The 16,661-nt window shown below is 36.1% G+C and overlaps 4 protein-coding genes and 1 pseudogene across 5 annotated transcripts in view; 2 read left to right on the top strand and 3 right to left on the bottom strand.

Annotated features, from left to right (window-relative positions):
* Positions 1-1,567, bottom strand: part of LOC104782330 — a 3,389-nt gene extending 1,822 nt beyond the window's left edge. Inside the window, exon 1 of one of the 2 annotated variants that reach the window (XM_019244967.1) lies at positions 9-1,567. In XM_019244967.1, coding sequence (XP_019100512.1) covers positions 9-1,377 — 1,369 coding nt within the window. In that variant the 5' untranslated portion in view covers positions 1,378-1,567. The remainder of the gene's footprint in view (positions 1-8) is intronic. The other variant, XM_010507235.2, reaches the window with a different exon arrangement.
* Positions 3,882-5,152, bottom strand: LOC109132550 (annotated as a pseudogene).
* On the top strand, positions 6,056-7,120 carry LOC104782329. The gene has a single exon (XM_010507233.2). The coding sequence runs from the start codon at positions 6,167-6,169 to the stop codon at positions 6,788-6,790; it is 624 nt and encodes a 207-aa protein (XP_010505535.1). The 5' UTR covers positions 6,056-6,166; the 3' UTR covers positions 6,791-7,120.
* On the bottom strand, positions 7,212-10,831 carry LOC104784262. The gene is made up of 7 exons (XM_019244328.1): positions 10,441-10,831; positions 9,827-10,164; positions 9,131-9,283; positions 8,547-8,639; positions 8,097-8,155; positions 7,694-7,787; positions 7,212-7,450 (listed from the first exon to the last, which is right to left on the bottom strand). Exons 1-7 carry the CDS (start codon positions 10,799-10,801, stop codon positions 7,226-7,228), a joined length of 1,323 nt encoding a protein of 440 aa, XP_019099873.1. The 5' UTR covers positions 10,802-10,831; the 3' UTR covers positions 7,212-7,225.
* On the top strand, positions 12,790-15,311 carry LOC104782328 (intron-binding protein aquarius). Its single transcript, XM_010507232.2, has 8 exons — positions 12,790-13,350; positions 13,430-13,519; positions 13,639-13,701; positions 13,970-14,056; positions 14,145-14,297; positions 14,389-14,525; positions 14,721-14,955; positions 15,129-15,311. Exons 1-8 carry the CDS (start codon positions 12,934-12,936, stop codon positions 15,294-15,296), a joined length of 1,350 nt encoding a protein of 449 aa, XP_010505534.1. The 5' UTR covers positions 12,790-12,933; the 3' UTR covers positions 15,297-15,311.

Genomic DNA, 16,661 nt, shown 5'->3' with positions numbered 1-16,661 from the left:
AGCATCATCTTTATCATCAATAGCATTACCTGCTGTTGAGTTCTTTGTCATATCGATAACTTCTGAAATAAAGCAACTAGATTGATCAACATCTTCATCTTTGTTTTCTTTATCTTGGATCTCTTTCACAGAGTCATCTACCAAAGTCTCCTCCATTGCGTTATCTGCTTCTGAGTTCTTGGTCATATCGGTAACTTCAGAATCAAAGCAAGCAGATTGATTAGCATCCCCATCTATGTTTGCTGTCTCTTCGATATCTTTCACAGATTCATCTACCAAAGTCTCCTTAATTGCATTATCTGCTTCTGATTTCTTGATTATACTGATAACTTCAGAATCAAAGCAACAAGATTTATCAGCATCTCTGTTTCCTATATCTTGAATCTCACTCATAGAGTCCTCTACCAAAGTCTCCTCCAAATCAGATTCTTTTGAAAGATAAGCATCTCCATCTCTGTTTGCTTTCTCTTGAACCTCATCTACCAAAGTCTCCTTCAAACCAGATTCTTTTAACTCGATGTCATGATCACCTTCTGAAGACATTACCATCTCAGCACTATCAGAGTAATCATCAGAATCAGTTTCAGAACGGGGTGCTCCTTCAGAAACAGTTTCCGAGATTTGGGTATATATATCAACCTCAAAAGCACCTCCATTTCCATGATCAAACTCTTTCTTCCCCTCTATACTTATCTTCACAAACTCTTCCTTAGAAGCTTCCATATTCACACTCTTCTGGGACTTCAAACTCTGTCTCCTCGAGGATATAAAGCTTTTCAGAGGAGGATACTGCACGGAGTGAAGATGGCCGTTGAGCGAACAATACGTGTAAGGGCAAACTTTCAAAACAGAGGTTCCATTAACTTGATCATATGTCTCGCCATGATTAAGCATCAGATACTCTGGAAACTTGGAATCTTTTAGAGTCGAAGAACAAGTAGCTCTCTGTGAGCATCTCTTGAAACTAGGAGCCTTTGTCAAACCCCTACCGATCCTAGAACTCGGCTTGTTATTACATCTATCCTTGTTAACTCCATAACGAGAATCATGTTTTGAACCGGTTTGGTTCTTCTGATTCCTAGATAGATTAAGTCTTTTCTTGTTCTCCTTTCTTGCCTCGGAGCTACTGGTGCCTTTCATGTAATTAGGTGAACCACCTGTCACTTTAACAACAAGATCATGCTTTGGTGTTGCTTGTGACTTACCTGATTGAGAAGAAACGGTAGTATTGTCTTTAAGCTTCCTCCTAGGCTTTGTTCTCTTCATCATCATCATCTCCGGTCCAAGGTTTTTGAGATGTTCTTGCCCGAATCGAGTTTCAGCTGGTTGGGAATTGAAAGAAGACTCGAGTACTAGACAAGTCTTCCTCTGAACCATCTTTCCCAATCCCAAGGTTCTTGCTTTGCCTGAAGACAAAGCTATTGTTTTGTTTAGAGAAGAAGAAAAATGGGGAGAATATCAATGGTGGTAGGGTAAAAGATACGTGTGCGGTTTTGTCTCAGTGCCTTTTGCAACTTTACATGAGTTAGGTTCAAACTTAAAACAAATGAAAGATTTTTGAAAATACTTTGTGATTTGAACAAGCACTGATAAAGAAGAGATTGGTTTTGGAATGGTGTGGTGGGTCTACTTGTCTTTATAATTGTGGCCATTTTTTAAGGGATGATTAATTATTGCTTCTTCGTGTTACACGAAATAATGCGCATTGTGTTTTTTGTCTTTCTCTCTCAAATCGTCTTTTTTAGGCTCCTCTCTACCCCACAAACTAAGAAATCACAAGTGTTGGTTTAGTCCACAAAGGTGTGTCAAGAATAATATAATATTGACCAATATTACAAAACAACAAGTTTTTGATGTAGTGCTTTTGCTTTTGAAGTTTGTTATTTCTTTTGATTCGGAAATTATTTATTGTAAATTCAAGAATTAGCTCTTGTTCATAGGGGAATGTAATCACCAAACGAGGTTAGATTGCTATGTCAACATAATACTAAATGACTAATTATCTCCACGCAAATTTTGTGATTTTATAAAACCTTTTTGATTATATAAAAAAGAATCCCAAACATAAATTAAATAAAAATGTATCCCAAACGAGGTTGTGATTAACGTAATGCATCATGCATGTAGATGTGGTTTCGTCATGATCACGAATTGTGATCACGATTCAATTTGTTAATGAACCAGATTGGGAAGAAATACTTTTAATCATAAATGATCCGCTTGCCCGGAAATGACCCGGCCAAATAGGAAATGACAAAAAGATATTGGAACATCGATTTGGAAGATGGAATATTAGATGTTTCTGGTTATTAATGAATTATTTAATTTAATTTTGTAGTACCAGTTAGAAAAATTAGAATTTTCGCCGAGAGAAACATTCAAAATATTTGCTTCTTCGTGTTGAGCATGGTTGATTAATTATTGCTCATTCGTGTTGCACGAAATAATCATGCGCATTATGTTCGTTACTTCCTTTTTGTTTATAATTTCTAGAATAAGGAAGCTAGAGTTTATTAGTATAATAGATTCATTGCTTATATAAATATTTATTAGACTAGGTTTCTAATGTAAGTATATTATTTTAAAATGAAAGTAACAATTTCTTTTTTTTTTTGTTAAAACAAAAATGAATCGCCATCCGTTGGTTGGATTATGAATTTCATGAGAGATATGCATATGGTTCCAAGAGCATCTCCAAGTATTTCCAAAACACAACCCCTCTCAATGTTATGCTCGGCTGCTCTTGCCATCCCTTGAGGGTAATAATCATTATAGGTCCAACAGAGTTTCAAAAAATGCAAAATACAGTATGATGTCTTGAAGTCATGAAAGTATCAAATTCGCATCCCTCTGGATTTCCCCTGTTCCAAACGTCTCATTGAATCTGTCAAGTCTCTTTGACCCTAAAGCTTGAGACTTCGATTTTTGTAGATAGTATCGCTATAACGTGACAAACTTCAAATATTTTGAAGAAGACGAATTAAGTTAGAAGGTTTTTAGAATGTGGTTTACTCTTGTTAAAAGGTGTGTTTGAGTCGGTTAAGTTAAACAGCTTTTGTCCTCTGTTTTCTCATTTCTAAAGTTCAGTAACCTAAAAACCTTTCATTATAATGATCAAACTTCTTCTTCTCTCTCACTTCTATTAATCATAATAATCTTATGATTATACTGAGCCGTCCATCTTCCTTCGTGGTACTTCTCTCCTACTCTTTCTTCTTCTTCCCTCTCTTCACTTGTCATATAAACATATAAAAACCACAATCAAGAAGACTAAAGGGAGGCACCAATAAGAAAACCATTTGGAAAATACAGCCTCCTGAATATATATAGTTGCTGACTTGCAGTCACATGTATATTCAAATGATTACATTTAATTTGCAGTTAAAACAGACCATCCACTTGTGTATGAAGCCTCAGATAGCGTGTCAGTATTTCAATTGGTCTCCATTGTGAAAAAACGATGAATAGATGAAACTTTTTATGCCTAAGTCATGCCTACACAATCACATACATGAAAATTACTGGTAACAAAACACAACTTCTGTTTTGTCACACACAAGTTCAATCCTTCACAACCCAAAAAAAAAAACACATTATTGTATACCAAAACACAACAGAAAGTAAAAAGAAACTCAACACCACCAACAACATCATATGGTTCTTTATCACGTAAGATAGTCATCACAATGCAAAGAAGTCCCATATGGCTCGACCCTTTTAGTGTCTGCTCCTACAGATCACAAAGTGTAATCACCATACGTCTCACTTCCAATAAAGAATATATATATAAGATACAAGAACACAACAAAAATTACCTGTAACTTAGCAACCAATCTCGTTTTTGCTTCTAATCATCCCGTTTTCTCCTTCTGCGTCTCTTCCTATCTATATGGCTTCTTCATTATTAGTTTTTCAACTGCAGCAAGTCTCAACATGTTTTGATCAAATAGACGCTTTTCTAAACTACTTTGTTTTATCCTTTTGCCTCGTGCAAGTTTCTTGACCTGGACCAAACTTGGAACATAAGAGCACACACTAATTTGCCAACGGTTTTTGATTGGAGGTACTCCGACATCCAAATTTTTTTAAGTATCCAGCCTCTCCAATGATCATAATAAATGTTTCGGGACATTCGTCACATTCCGGGCCATAGCCATAGTCTCTAGTACCAACAAACATGAGGACCTTCTTCACCTCGTCAACTAAGAAACAGTCTGGAAAATCTATACTAAGCTCCGTATCAATTCTCAAGAACTTGCTCCACGACACCGTTTCGGCATCAATCTTAGTTGTAATCCATATCTCATAATCATAATAATCGTGGTCCTGAAATAAAGCTGCAATCTTCTCTTCTTTAACACAAGATAAATGTACATATGCATATTGACGATCCCTAACGCATGATGGCAGAGGCAAAAGTGGCCCAAATCTCTCTTTTGTAAAATCAAAACAGATTATGCGATCCTTGCAACCTTCTGAGCTCCTTTCTGTAGCACACCAGTAACTGTTTCTCTTAAGAGAAACGCTACTGCTTGAACAATATATTCCCCAGTGTGGAGCGACGTCAAGAGTTGTCCATAAACCAGAATCAAAATCGTATATTTCATACCAAAAAAATTGCTCTCTTCGGGCGCCGGTCTGTAAAAATAATCTATAAACCTCAACAATTTAAGGCTACGACAAGATTCCTTATCCTCGTATCCGAGAGTATAATTGAAATATCCTTGTGGAAGGTGAGTATATCTGAGTTTGATCCACCTTGTTTGGCCCCAATACGGATTCCAAACCACAATCCTTGTAACGTCTTTCAAGAAGAAGCATAACAATAAACCCTCATAGTGGTCAATTCGGGATATACTGACTTGATTGTTAAGGAAACTAAGTTTACCTTTGAGCTCTATGCATGGATCAACGTCAACCACGCCGCTCATTAAATAAATGTTGTGAGGCTGCACCACGATCATCATTGACTCCCCTTTTCTTGTTGATTTACCAATGTGCATTTCTTAAAGCTCTCACTTTGGGATAGATTGTTCCAACTTTTGCATGTTAATCTCACAGCTTTCAGAGATTTCATGGAAAGCCTATTAATAATATCCTCCATCAAATCCCTTGGAAGATCGGAGATCATTGTCGTCGTCGTCGTCGTCATCGTTTCACATGGGGTGTTATCTTTGTTACCTCTGATTTCTTGCGGCTAAGGTCAAGGAAAAAAAAAGGTATACACGACACATAGATTGCAGATACATATAATAACCCTAAATAAAGTTGGGCCTAGCGTGGGCTCAGAATCTAGTCAGTCTTTAGATGTTAATACTTAATATTACTTAACAAAAATTAATATCCAAGCTCATTAGATAGAGATTGTGAGGCATCATCATGCATAGACTCAAAGCCACAAATGTGCTTCCTAAAGCTCTCACTTTTGGATAAATAGTCCCAACTTTTGCAAGTTAAACGCACACTGCTTTCATGGATTTCAAGGGAAGCCTAAAAATAATCTCCTCTATCAAATCTCTTGGAAGATTGGAGACCATCGTCGTCGTCATCGTTCAAAATCACACAACAATTCTTTTACTTTATATTTATCTTTGTTTACTCTGATTTCTTGCGGCTAAGGTAAAGGAAAAGATAAATACAATTTACTAATTTAGTGTTATCCGTCAATTAATCCCCATCATGATTAGGCGCTGATCAGCACAGAACTTTAGCAATCATGAAGCAGATAAGTCGACGCTTTTTTGATTTTACTACTAATGATATATACATTGCTTCTTCTACACGTTTTGACATATGTGTAAGATATGCACTTATCTCCGAAGTTGCATCTTCTCCCAAGAAACTACTCAAGAATTGCTGACGATTACATACACTGTCGCCTCATGATTGGCCGGAAGCTAAATAAAAATCAAATGCGTCGGACCCATCTAGTCTCTTCGTTGAAGAAGTCGTGGCAACGTCGTGTTGACAAGTCGGGAACAAGTAAAAGATCTCATCTTAATTTCTTGCTTCCAAATCTTTATTTCTTTTTAAATATAAACCTCTTTTTGCTTTCTTCTTCATCAGATCTTGAAACATACTTTTAAACAAGACAAAACACTAAGAATACGCTAGCTGCTCAAAAGATTTGGCCAACTTCTTTATTTCTGTAGTGATTGTGAATAATATGCCTATGGGGAAGAAACATCTTAGCATCAGCTCTCTGAATTACCAATCCGAAGACAACAACTGCAAGAACAGTCTCTTCTTCGGATTGTTCGATGACCATGAATCCACAAGGCTAAGAAGTGGGAGTATGAAGAGACAATACAGCGACATGGGAGATAGCTACCAGAGAGTTTATGAAAAACAAACTGATGATGTTGATTATGATGGTGATGGTGATGGTGATGGTGATGATGATGAGAGATCAAAGATGGACATGAAAGTCTTGATGGTATTAGAGTATATGAGAGAGCTTTACGTGGGACAACTTCAGCTGCTGAAAAACATGTTTCCAGGTGGAGCTAAAGACGAGTTTGTTGGTTTTTTTAACAAAATTGGTGACGCTGTGTCCCAAATCAAACAAGATTCTCGTCCTCCTCCTACAAAGTCAATGACTATGCAGAGGAGTCTCAGTGCTCGTTCGCCACGTTTCACCTCTAAAGGGGTTAATTTGGGTCCATCAGATCTAAGAGATGAAAGGTTTAAAGTTACAACGGTTAATGCTGGTGGTGCGGGTGGAGCTGGAGGTGCTGCCGGAGATGGTAAAGGTGGCTCGGCAGCTGGTCAGGGTCAGACCAAGAAGTAGTCAGGATTTGTGACATGTGGTGTGACCATGGATGATCAAATCTTATGACACTCATCAGGGTTTTGCATGAAATGTGAAAAGTGTGAATTAAGACTTCTGAGTCAACTTGGGAATTCCTAGTTTTAAAGGTGGGTTTCAATTTCTTTATTCAATGATACTTCTTTTCCTAGTTGGTGTTGTTATATGTTTTTGTATTTATAGAGATGAAGTATCAAACTCATCCAAAGGTAAAAGAAATCAACTAGCTTTTTGTTTATATATTCTTTAGGAGTTTGATTCATCTTCTGTTATGTTATTTCAATTAATAAGAAAAGCTTTGTGTGCATGATCCTTAACTGTAACACAAACAATGACTAACTCAGCTGCGTTGCATAACATTACCTATATTGTATTTACAACACTTACATGTAAGAAGTTGACAAGAATTTGTGCGTTTCAGTGCATATTCCCTCTCTGTGCAGCCACAATAAAGACCATTAGAATCGGAGACGCAAGCAGAATCACATATAGGAGAGTCTCATCTATCCCCATTGCCTCTCTTTCATTATCGTCCTGCGATTTGTAATTCACAGTATCTTTGACGAAGGCTTCAAAGTAGTTCTGATAACCAGTGTTTCCCTCCATGTAGCTCGACCCCTTAACCTTCAGCATCTCCATTGCCTACAAGTGTGTTATGAAAAACCCTCACATTTTTAAGAGAAACGGTTCGCCAAAACCAGATGATAGAAAACACTACAAGAAGCCAACACTATTTTTATCGTTAAGCACACAATAAGCAAAACAAATAGAGTTGAATGGCTCTTGTCCGATCTCAGTCAGAGAGAAAACACAAGTTGTATTACACAACTCATCTTGCTCATTGTGCTTAGTAGGTATAATACTTTTGGGAGTGTTTTGAGTTACCTGGAAACTGAACATGAACTGCCTCGCTTTCTTGCTCACTCTCGGATTTGGGTGGGATAGAAGCTTCTCATACATGCCCCTTGCCTTATCTTCCCTGTCAGTCACTCCAAAATAACAGTTTAAGGCACATGAGCCCATAAAAACTAACCAGTAGTCAACAAGCCTACTTTTGAGGATATCTTAGAACAGTCGCAAATGACCATCAACTTGGTGGGTATAACAGGGAAGCTTCAAGTATTTTGTGGTTTCCTTGGGGAGTTTTAGAGCTTGAGAGAGTTTTGGGACAATGATTTACAAATACAAATTTATATGAGGCTATTAAAAAGTCAAAATATTCATGAAGAAATACTTGTCACCCTAGCTGTAGTTACATCAAGAGAAATACAAAGAGAGAAAAACTTACTTTCGAAGTGAATCCTGACAGATAGACCACTGCAACGCCGCTTGTCCATGAAGCTCACTCTGCACAACTAAACTTGTACCTAGTTAAGGTCACATCTACTGCAGCGAACATAAGAACTTACAAGTAACATCATGTTTTGAATAACTACTTCTTTCGGTATCTAGGACTAGGTGTGGATCAATGGAATAAGATGTGATAGAATATCACATAACAAGGTCGTGGAACTAATAATGCAAAATAATTACGTTCTTAAAAACCTTATCGATTGTATGGTTGGTTGTTATATAAGATAGTTGGATTTTTTGCTCCACATACATGCTGCGGATAGATAGTAAAGAAGTCTCATGCAATCAGAACAAGTAAGGCATATGCAGAAGAATAGTTGTATGAGCAGATTAATGCAGAAACATAGACATGAAGTAAAAAAAAAACTAGATTTGGAGAAATTACCTTAAAAACTATTTTCTCCATGACTTTTTCATAGCATGGCAAAGCTTCCTTGAGTTTCCCCGAATCCATAAGCGAGTTCCCCTTTTCTATTGCCTGTTATAATTAAAGAAAGTGTCAAAATTACGGGAAAAAGTATATCTTGATGCAAAAATAGATGCTGTAGATAAAAGTATATATAAGGGAAAAATTAAGTGGCAAAACGATTCTAATTTCTAGCTATCTTGATGCACAAATAGATGCTGTAGATAAAAGTATATATTTCTTTATAGTTTTTCTCCACTCAAATCAATTTTTTTAAAACTTTCTAGAAAATGTGGCAACGTGTAAATCTAACTATTAAAATAAGAGAATCTGCTTGAGAAAACAGGAGTCATAGTTTCAGTTGAACCCATATACTTGCTCTATATGATCCTATATATAAGATTCTAAAGACAGCAACTTAAAATTTATAAGATATAGCTTGTAGCATTCTCATTGAGAGAAAATTTACTCTGTAAATGAGATTTATTTTTGCGATATTACATCCAAATTAACTTCAGCATCAGGTCTGTCCTCAAAGAATAACAAAAATGTCTTTGGAGTACCTTCTCACACTCAAGTTTGAGTTTAGGATCAATATTCAGTCCGATTGATTTCTTGTAGGCAGTGAGCATTTTTTTTGTCTGTGCTTCTCTCGCAATTCTCTCTTCAGCGGTTTCAACTGAATCCCCCGGTTGGAGAGTCCTTCCACCACCAAACTTAAACAAAACAAAAGTATATATCTCTATCCTCAGGAAAGTATACATTCCAACAGACTTAGGATGCAAAATCTTATAGCTAAAATTAGCCCCAAGCTCATGAGTCATGAACATGAATGGATTAGTTTTAGTCTTTTAGTCTTTTAGAGGATCAACTTGTTCAGAAACCTGGTGCAAATGCTACTTGGAATTTGGAAAACATAATGTTGTAGGACATATACATGCATTCCCTTGTCATTTAGCTTAAAACGAGGACTAAAAATCTGGCAGAGTTGATAAAATTTTGCATACCATCAACAAGAAACGAATAACTCAAACAATTCAAAGAACTATCTGTATCTTTTCCCATTTCAGAATACGAAGCAACCATAGCCAACAATCCAAAATGTACTTATTGCTGAAGGAAAATCCATGGAACCTTTCTGTTACTCCTACCTTTAATAATCCTAACAACATTGGACAAGATACTTTTTCCCCTTTGAGTTCTTGGGTACAACTAATTCAGTTGGATAAGACATCTATTTAGATGGGCCAATCACATACCGTCTTGGAGATGTTGCTAGGTCTTGGGAAAACTCCCCATGTAGAAACTTTGGGCTTATACACATCAGAGTTTCCATCTCCTTCTTGCTTGACATCCTTTTTTTTCTCCGCAAATCTCGTTTTATCACCAACAATAAACTCCACCTCAGGTAAGTCTCCTCCTTCAGGAAGATAGTCTACAACAGGAACAAGTCCCGCTGGAAGCCCTCTTGTGCTTCTCTTATCAGCAAAGCCAAGCCCCATGAAATCAATGCTGGAGACTTTCACCTCTTTCTTCTTAACATCATTATCTTCAACAACCTTATTTGATGATCTAACAAGACTTTTCTCTGTACTACCTGAAACCCAAAAGAATCAAGCTCCCCGGATCATTTTTTGATTACATATTAACATATGTAAATCAAATAGATATTAACTTTGAAGATATTGACACCATGAATAAGCACTTCAATGTCTAACATAAAGAACAACTCTCCATTAATGCAGCTACAATTCAAAGACTTATAAATCAATAAAAACTCAACCTTTACAAGAAAATCAACCCATATGAATATTGGGAAAATGCATTGAACTACAAACTCAAGACTTTTGAACAAAAAAGATATGGTTTTTACTTTTTACTGAACTGGGTTTTGGTTTCTCGACAACATCAGTTCCAAGCTCTTTCCTTTTCTTATAATCATTGGCTTTTTGCATAGCAGCCTTAACCGAGAGTGGCAATTCCTCATCACCGGCATTTTTATCTCGCTCTTCTACCTCTGATTTCGATTTCTTATAAGCTTCTGCTTTCTTCAAGGCGAGCTTCACAGGATCGACGTCGAGCTCAGCCTCCGACGAGCGTTCCGGCGAGGACGAGTTGCTCCGAGTTCGGAAAACAGAGAGTTTCAAGGATTTTGGTTTTGGAGATGGAGACAATAAGAGAGAGGGAGTATCGGCTAGTGGAGAAGAGAGCCAAGAGTGGTTGAAAGAAGCCATGGATTGGTGAAGAGAAGAGATGGTTAGCCATTTCTGGGAGTGGCCGAGAGGGTTAATCACACACCCGTCGTGGATGCAACCATCACCACCCATCCATTTCATCATTTGGTCACTGAATCGCGGTTCATTGTCCCGGTTAAGTTGGTTTATACTGGTATAAGAATTGTTTTACTATTCAATTTTTTAGCTCGACCAATTGTTAATTCAAATCGGTTTTGTTTGGTTCAATTTAGTTTTTCTTTGCACACAAATCCTTATACATTGATTGATTAATTTACTATTTGAGTTGATAACATTGGTTTGCATTTATCACTAGTTAGAATGTACCGACTATTTTCAAATTTTTATTTGCAAAAATCTCTTGATTATATATATTGTAATAATTTTTTGTCCAAAAAAAAAAGTAATAATTTAAGTTGATTTGATCTAATTGCACAAAACTGGATTTGGTTTGGTTTGTTCGGTACAAATTATTATTTTTTACTCATAAAAAATTCAGTTTTAGACTTTTAGTAGCTCAATTTTGTTCATATTCGGTTAAGTTTGGCTTGTTCAATGTTTATGCCAACAATTATAAGATGTTAAAGATAAGTGTGAATTTGTATAGATATTTACATAAAATAGATATGGATTAACCAATTTTTGATTCAAACGGTTTAATGAGTTGATAACATTGACTTGTAATTTTTAGAGTTATAATATATGGACAATTTTGATTTTTTTTGTTTGCAATCTTGATGAAATTGGGAGTTTGTATAGATATTTACATAATTAGATATGAGTTGACAAATTTTGATTTAAATCGACTTAGTTTGGTCTAATAGTCAGTTTTTTATGCACACAATCATTAATTCATTTCCTTACACCTTAATAAATTTTGAATGTACCAACAATTTTGAATTTTTGTTGATAACATTGATTTGTAATTTTCAAAGTTATAATATATCAACAATTTTGATTTTTTTGTTTACAAAATACTCTTAGTTTTTAATCTTGCTGAAATTGGGAATTTGTATAGATATTTGCATAAATTAGATATGAATAGACCAATTTTGATTCAAATCGACTTAGTTTGGTCCAATATTCAGTTTTTATGCACACAATCATTAATTCATTTCCTCATACATTAATAAATTTGCTATTAAGTTGATATCTTTTGATTTACAATTTTTAAAGTTAGAATGTACCAACACTTTTGAATTTTTGTTTGCAAAATAGTCTTAGTTTTCAATCTTGATGAAATTGGGAGTTTGTATAGATATTTGCATAAATTATATATGAATAGACCAATTTTGATTCAAATCGACTTAGTTTGGTCCAATATTCAGTTTTTATGCACACAATCATTAATTCATTTCCTTATACCTTAATAAATTTACTATTAAGTTGATATCATTTGATTTACAATTTTCAAAGTTAGAATGTACCAATAGTTTTGAATTTTTGTTTGCAAAATGCTATTAGTTTTTAATCTTGATGAAAGTGGGAGTTTGTATATATATTTGCATAAAATAGGTATGGGTTGACCAATTTTGGATTCAAATCGGTTTGGTTTAATTCAGTTTTTTTTATATAAACACAATCTTTAATTCCTTTCCTTATACATTGATTAAGTTACTATTGGGTTGATAGCATTGATTTGCAATTTTCAAATTTAGAATATATGGACAAATTTGAAGTTTTGTTTGCAAAATACTCTTAGTTTTTAATATTGATGAAAATACATTAGATGAATAATAATGAATTATCAGTTTATTTGATCTAATTGCACAAAATTTGGATTTGGTTTGGTTTGGTTTGGTTTATTTGGTATTATTATAAGGTTGTAAAGATGAGATTGGGAGTCTGTATATTTATTAATTATTTTTTCTTACTAATATTATTGCTACATTCAGTCCAGCCCAATATCGGCCCAAGCCCAGCTGAAACCAAACTAGCATCAGTCGGGTCGGTTCGAGTCGGGTTATAAACACCGCCTTTATCTGCGACGACGATGATATTCACCTCCGCGAGGCTTAAGCCCTAAAAATCCCCAACTTACTCTTTTCTCCACTCTCTGAGCCTTCTTCGTTCTTTGTATGTCGCGTTGATTCTCACACTTCTCTCGAGCAACGAGCTTTCGCGTGAGAGTAATGACGAAGGTCTATGGAACCGGAACGTACGACTTCAAGCGCCACAGAGTGGCTGAGTATCCACTGGAGTTACCTAACCATCCCGCTGAGAAGCCACTAGAGGCAAAGCCTGGATCTAATTTGCCGAGCTCCATCACTTTATCTGAGATTCAGCAAGATAGGTTGACGAAGATTGCTGTGGAGAGCTGGATTAAGACTGGCGGCAAGCTGCCTGAGAAACCGTTCGATCCGGAGGTTGTGAAGGAGATTTATGCGACGGAGCTTAAGGTAATTAGTGGTCGTAAACCTGTTCCACTTCAGCGAGTTATGATTCTGGAAGTGAGTCAGTACTTGGAGAACTATCTATGGCCTAATTTTGATCCCGAGACGGCTACGTTTGAGCATGTTATGTCTATGATTCTTATGATTAACGAGAAGGTAACTAATCTTGCTCTCTTTCGTATTTAACTGTGTTGCTTATGGTTATTGTTTGACATGGCTTCTTCACGCTTTGTAGTTCCGGGAGAATGTAGCAGCTTGGATTTGCTTTCATGATCGAGACGATCTGTTTAAGAAGTTTCTTCAGAAGGTTCTTCGTCTTAAAGAGGTTTGTGGTCTACCTTTTTGTTTTGGTTGATATGATTCTAGTGTTGTTTTCGTTTGAGATAATCGCCAGATGTTAGGCCAATCGTATATTCATATTGTCTCCTTTGATTACCATTGCAGGGAAGAGATTTGACTATTGCTGAGAAGACAAATTATTTGGTCTTCATGATTAATGCTTTCCAGGTTCGTTCTGTTTCTTGCATAGATTTTGTTATATTGGTAGCAAGTACTTTTAGAATGCTGCTGCACATGGCTCACAAATAGATAATACATGATCTAGTAACTAGTAAGCGGTCATCCCGGACCATATAACTGTGTGCTACTCAGTGAAAATGTCTGTCAAGATATTTATTCCACGCTGACAACCTTTTAATTCATGGTTTTGCACAATCTATATCCTTGTGCTGTTTTTGTTTTCTTCAATATTCTTAACTGTGTGATGATGTTACAGAGTTTGGAAGACGCGGTGGTTAATGAGATTGTTCTAAGTGTAGCAGGATTACAATCTTGGCACAGTTTGTCTTATGGACGTTTCCAGGTAGGGGATACCTTCACATAGATTTTGTTAAGGATGGTGAAATATTTTGTAGTTGCTCTGATATCATCATTGATTCTCACAACTGTAGATGGAGCTCTGCCTTCAGCCTGATTTAATAAAAAAGTGGAAGAGATCATCAAAGAAATGGGCAGCTGAAGCAAAGTCAAAGGGAGAGAAATTTGATCTATCCTCATCACCTGAAGCAAATTTTGTTCGAGGCCTAATAGAAGAATTCGTTGAGGTATGTAGGCCTGTTTTTATTGGCTATAGTGTTCTATGTTCTTCAAATAATCTTTCGCATAATTATACAAAATTCATATCGTTCTTTCTAGGTGCTTGATCACGGGGTTTTTGCGGATGAAGTTGATGATACCGCTGGATCTCAATTGGTAGATGATTCTTCTGTCTTGTATTGTGAGAGATTCATGGAATTTCTCATTGACATGCTGAACCAACTACCAACAAGAAGGTATAAATATTCCATTCGATGCAAGTTATTTGTATAATAAAAGGTCAAAATATGTATTCAGCATTTTAAGTTTTTTTTTTTGGTCCTGATAATATCTAGTTCTTAGTCTTGATACGCTGTGTCATTTGCTGTCCATTCCATTACTATTCATTGACTGGACCGTAATTTTTTCTATCTTCCTCTTGATTTTTACAGATACCTAAGACCTCTTGTGGCAGATATAGCTGTTGTTGCAAAATGCCGACTGAGTGCACTATACAAACATGAGAAGGGGAAGCTTTTCGCCCAATTAGTTGACTTGCTACAATTCTATGAAAAGTTTGAGATAAAGGACCATGATGGGACACAATTAACTGATGATGAAGCACTTCAATTTCATTACGATCGTTTTATGGCATTTCAGCTACTTGCCTTCAAGAAAATACCTAAGGTATTGTCCTGGTAATTATGGTTAATTATAAATAGTTGGTTCTGTGTTCTAGAAAATTTGTTTTGTTTCTGTTGGATTTGAAGTCATTGTTCTACTTTCTTCCTTATTCTCTAATATTTTTGGGAGGGACTCTTCCCCAATTCTTACATTTGTTGTTATCTTGTTTGTTTCAGTTGCGGGATCTGTCTTTGGCTAACATTGGTTCTGTTCACAAGAGTTCTGATCTTCGGAGGAGATTGTCAGTGCTTTCTCTTGAAGATTTAAGGGATGTTGTCTGCTCAAAGGTATATATCTGGAAAACTTATTCTTGGAGGTTCACAAGTGAATCTTTTTTATCTTAGCGCCTCCGTGGGGATTGAGGATATCATTATGGAATCTTGCTAAGGGTCTTATAGTTGTGAGCTTCAGTGAATACCGTTGGCAATACAATATAAAGTCTGAGTGACATGCTAAAGGATCTATGGGTTGAATCANTCATTGACATGCTGAACCAACTACCAACAAGAAGGTATAAATATTCCATTCGATGCAAGTTATTTGTATAATAAAAGGTCAAAATATGTATTCAGCATTTTAAGTTTTTTTTTTTGGTCCTGATAATATCTAGTTCTTAGTCTTGATACGCTGTGTCATTTGCTGTCCATTCCATTACTATTCATTGACTGGACCGTAATTTTTTCTATCTTCCTCTTGATTTTTACAGATACCTAAGACCTCTTGTGGCAGATATAGCTGTTGTTGCAAAATGCCGACTGAGTGCACTATACAAACATGAGAAGGGGAAGCTTTTCGCCCAATTAGTTGACTTGCTACAATTCTATGAAAAGTTTGAGATAAAGGACCATGATGGGACACAATTAACTGATGATGAAGCACTTCAATTTCATTACGATCGTTTTATGGCATTTCAGCTACTTGCCTTCAAGAAAATACCTAAGGTATTGTCCTGGTAATTATGGTTAATTATAAATAGTTGGTTCTGTGTTCTAGAAAATTTGTTTTGTTTCTGTTGGATTTGAAGTCATTGTTCTACTTTCTTCCTTATTCTCTAATATTTTTGGGAGGGACTCTTCCCCAATTCTTACATTTGTTGTTATCTTGTTTGTTTCAGTTGCGGGATCTGTCTTTGGCTAACATTGGTTCTGTTCACAAGAGTTCTGATCTTCGGAGGAGATTGTCAGTGCTTTCTCTTGAAGATTTAAGGGATGTTGTCTGCTCAAAGGTATATATCTGGAAAACTTATTCTTGGAGGTTCACAAGTGAATCTTTTTTATCTTAGCGCCTCCGTGGGGATTGAGGATATCATTATGGAATCTTGCTAAGGGTCTTATAGTTGTGAGCTTCAGTGAATACCGTTGGCAATACAATATAAAGTCTGAGTGACATGCTAAAGGATCTATGGGTTGAATCAAAATGTAGACGTTGAATATCTGCTTGTGTAAATTCCCATTGTAGTATAATATTACGCAGAGTAGTGTGAGAAATTAGTGAAGAGATGAATTTGTGCCGGTAGAGATTGGAAGGGAAATATGCAACTGTATTTAAAAAATATATTTCTGTTTGCCTTACAGTTTCACTTACGGCCACCTACGTCGGTTCTCACTTTTATTTACTTTTGTGCAGCTCAAACTGGTTTCCGGACATGATCCTTGGGCGAATAGTAAGGATTTTTTGACTGAGGTCGTTGTCTCCTCTTTTGAGAAGCA

Source organism: Camelina sativa, chromosome 4, assembly GCF_000633955.1.
Source record: "Camelina sativa cultivar DH55 chromosome 4, Cs, whole genome shotgun sequence".
NCBI classification, from domain to species: Eukaryota; Viridiplantae; Streptophyta; class Magnoliopsida; order Brassicales; family Brassicaceae; genus Camelina; species Camelina sativa.
The sequence above is the reverse complement of the archived record's forward strand: the minus strand, read 5'-3'. Positions and strand labels throughout refer to the sequence as shown.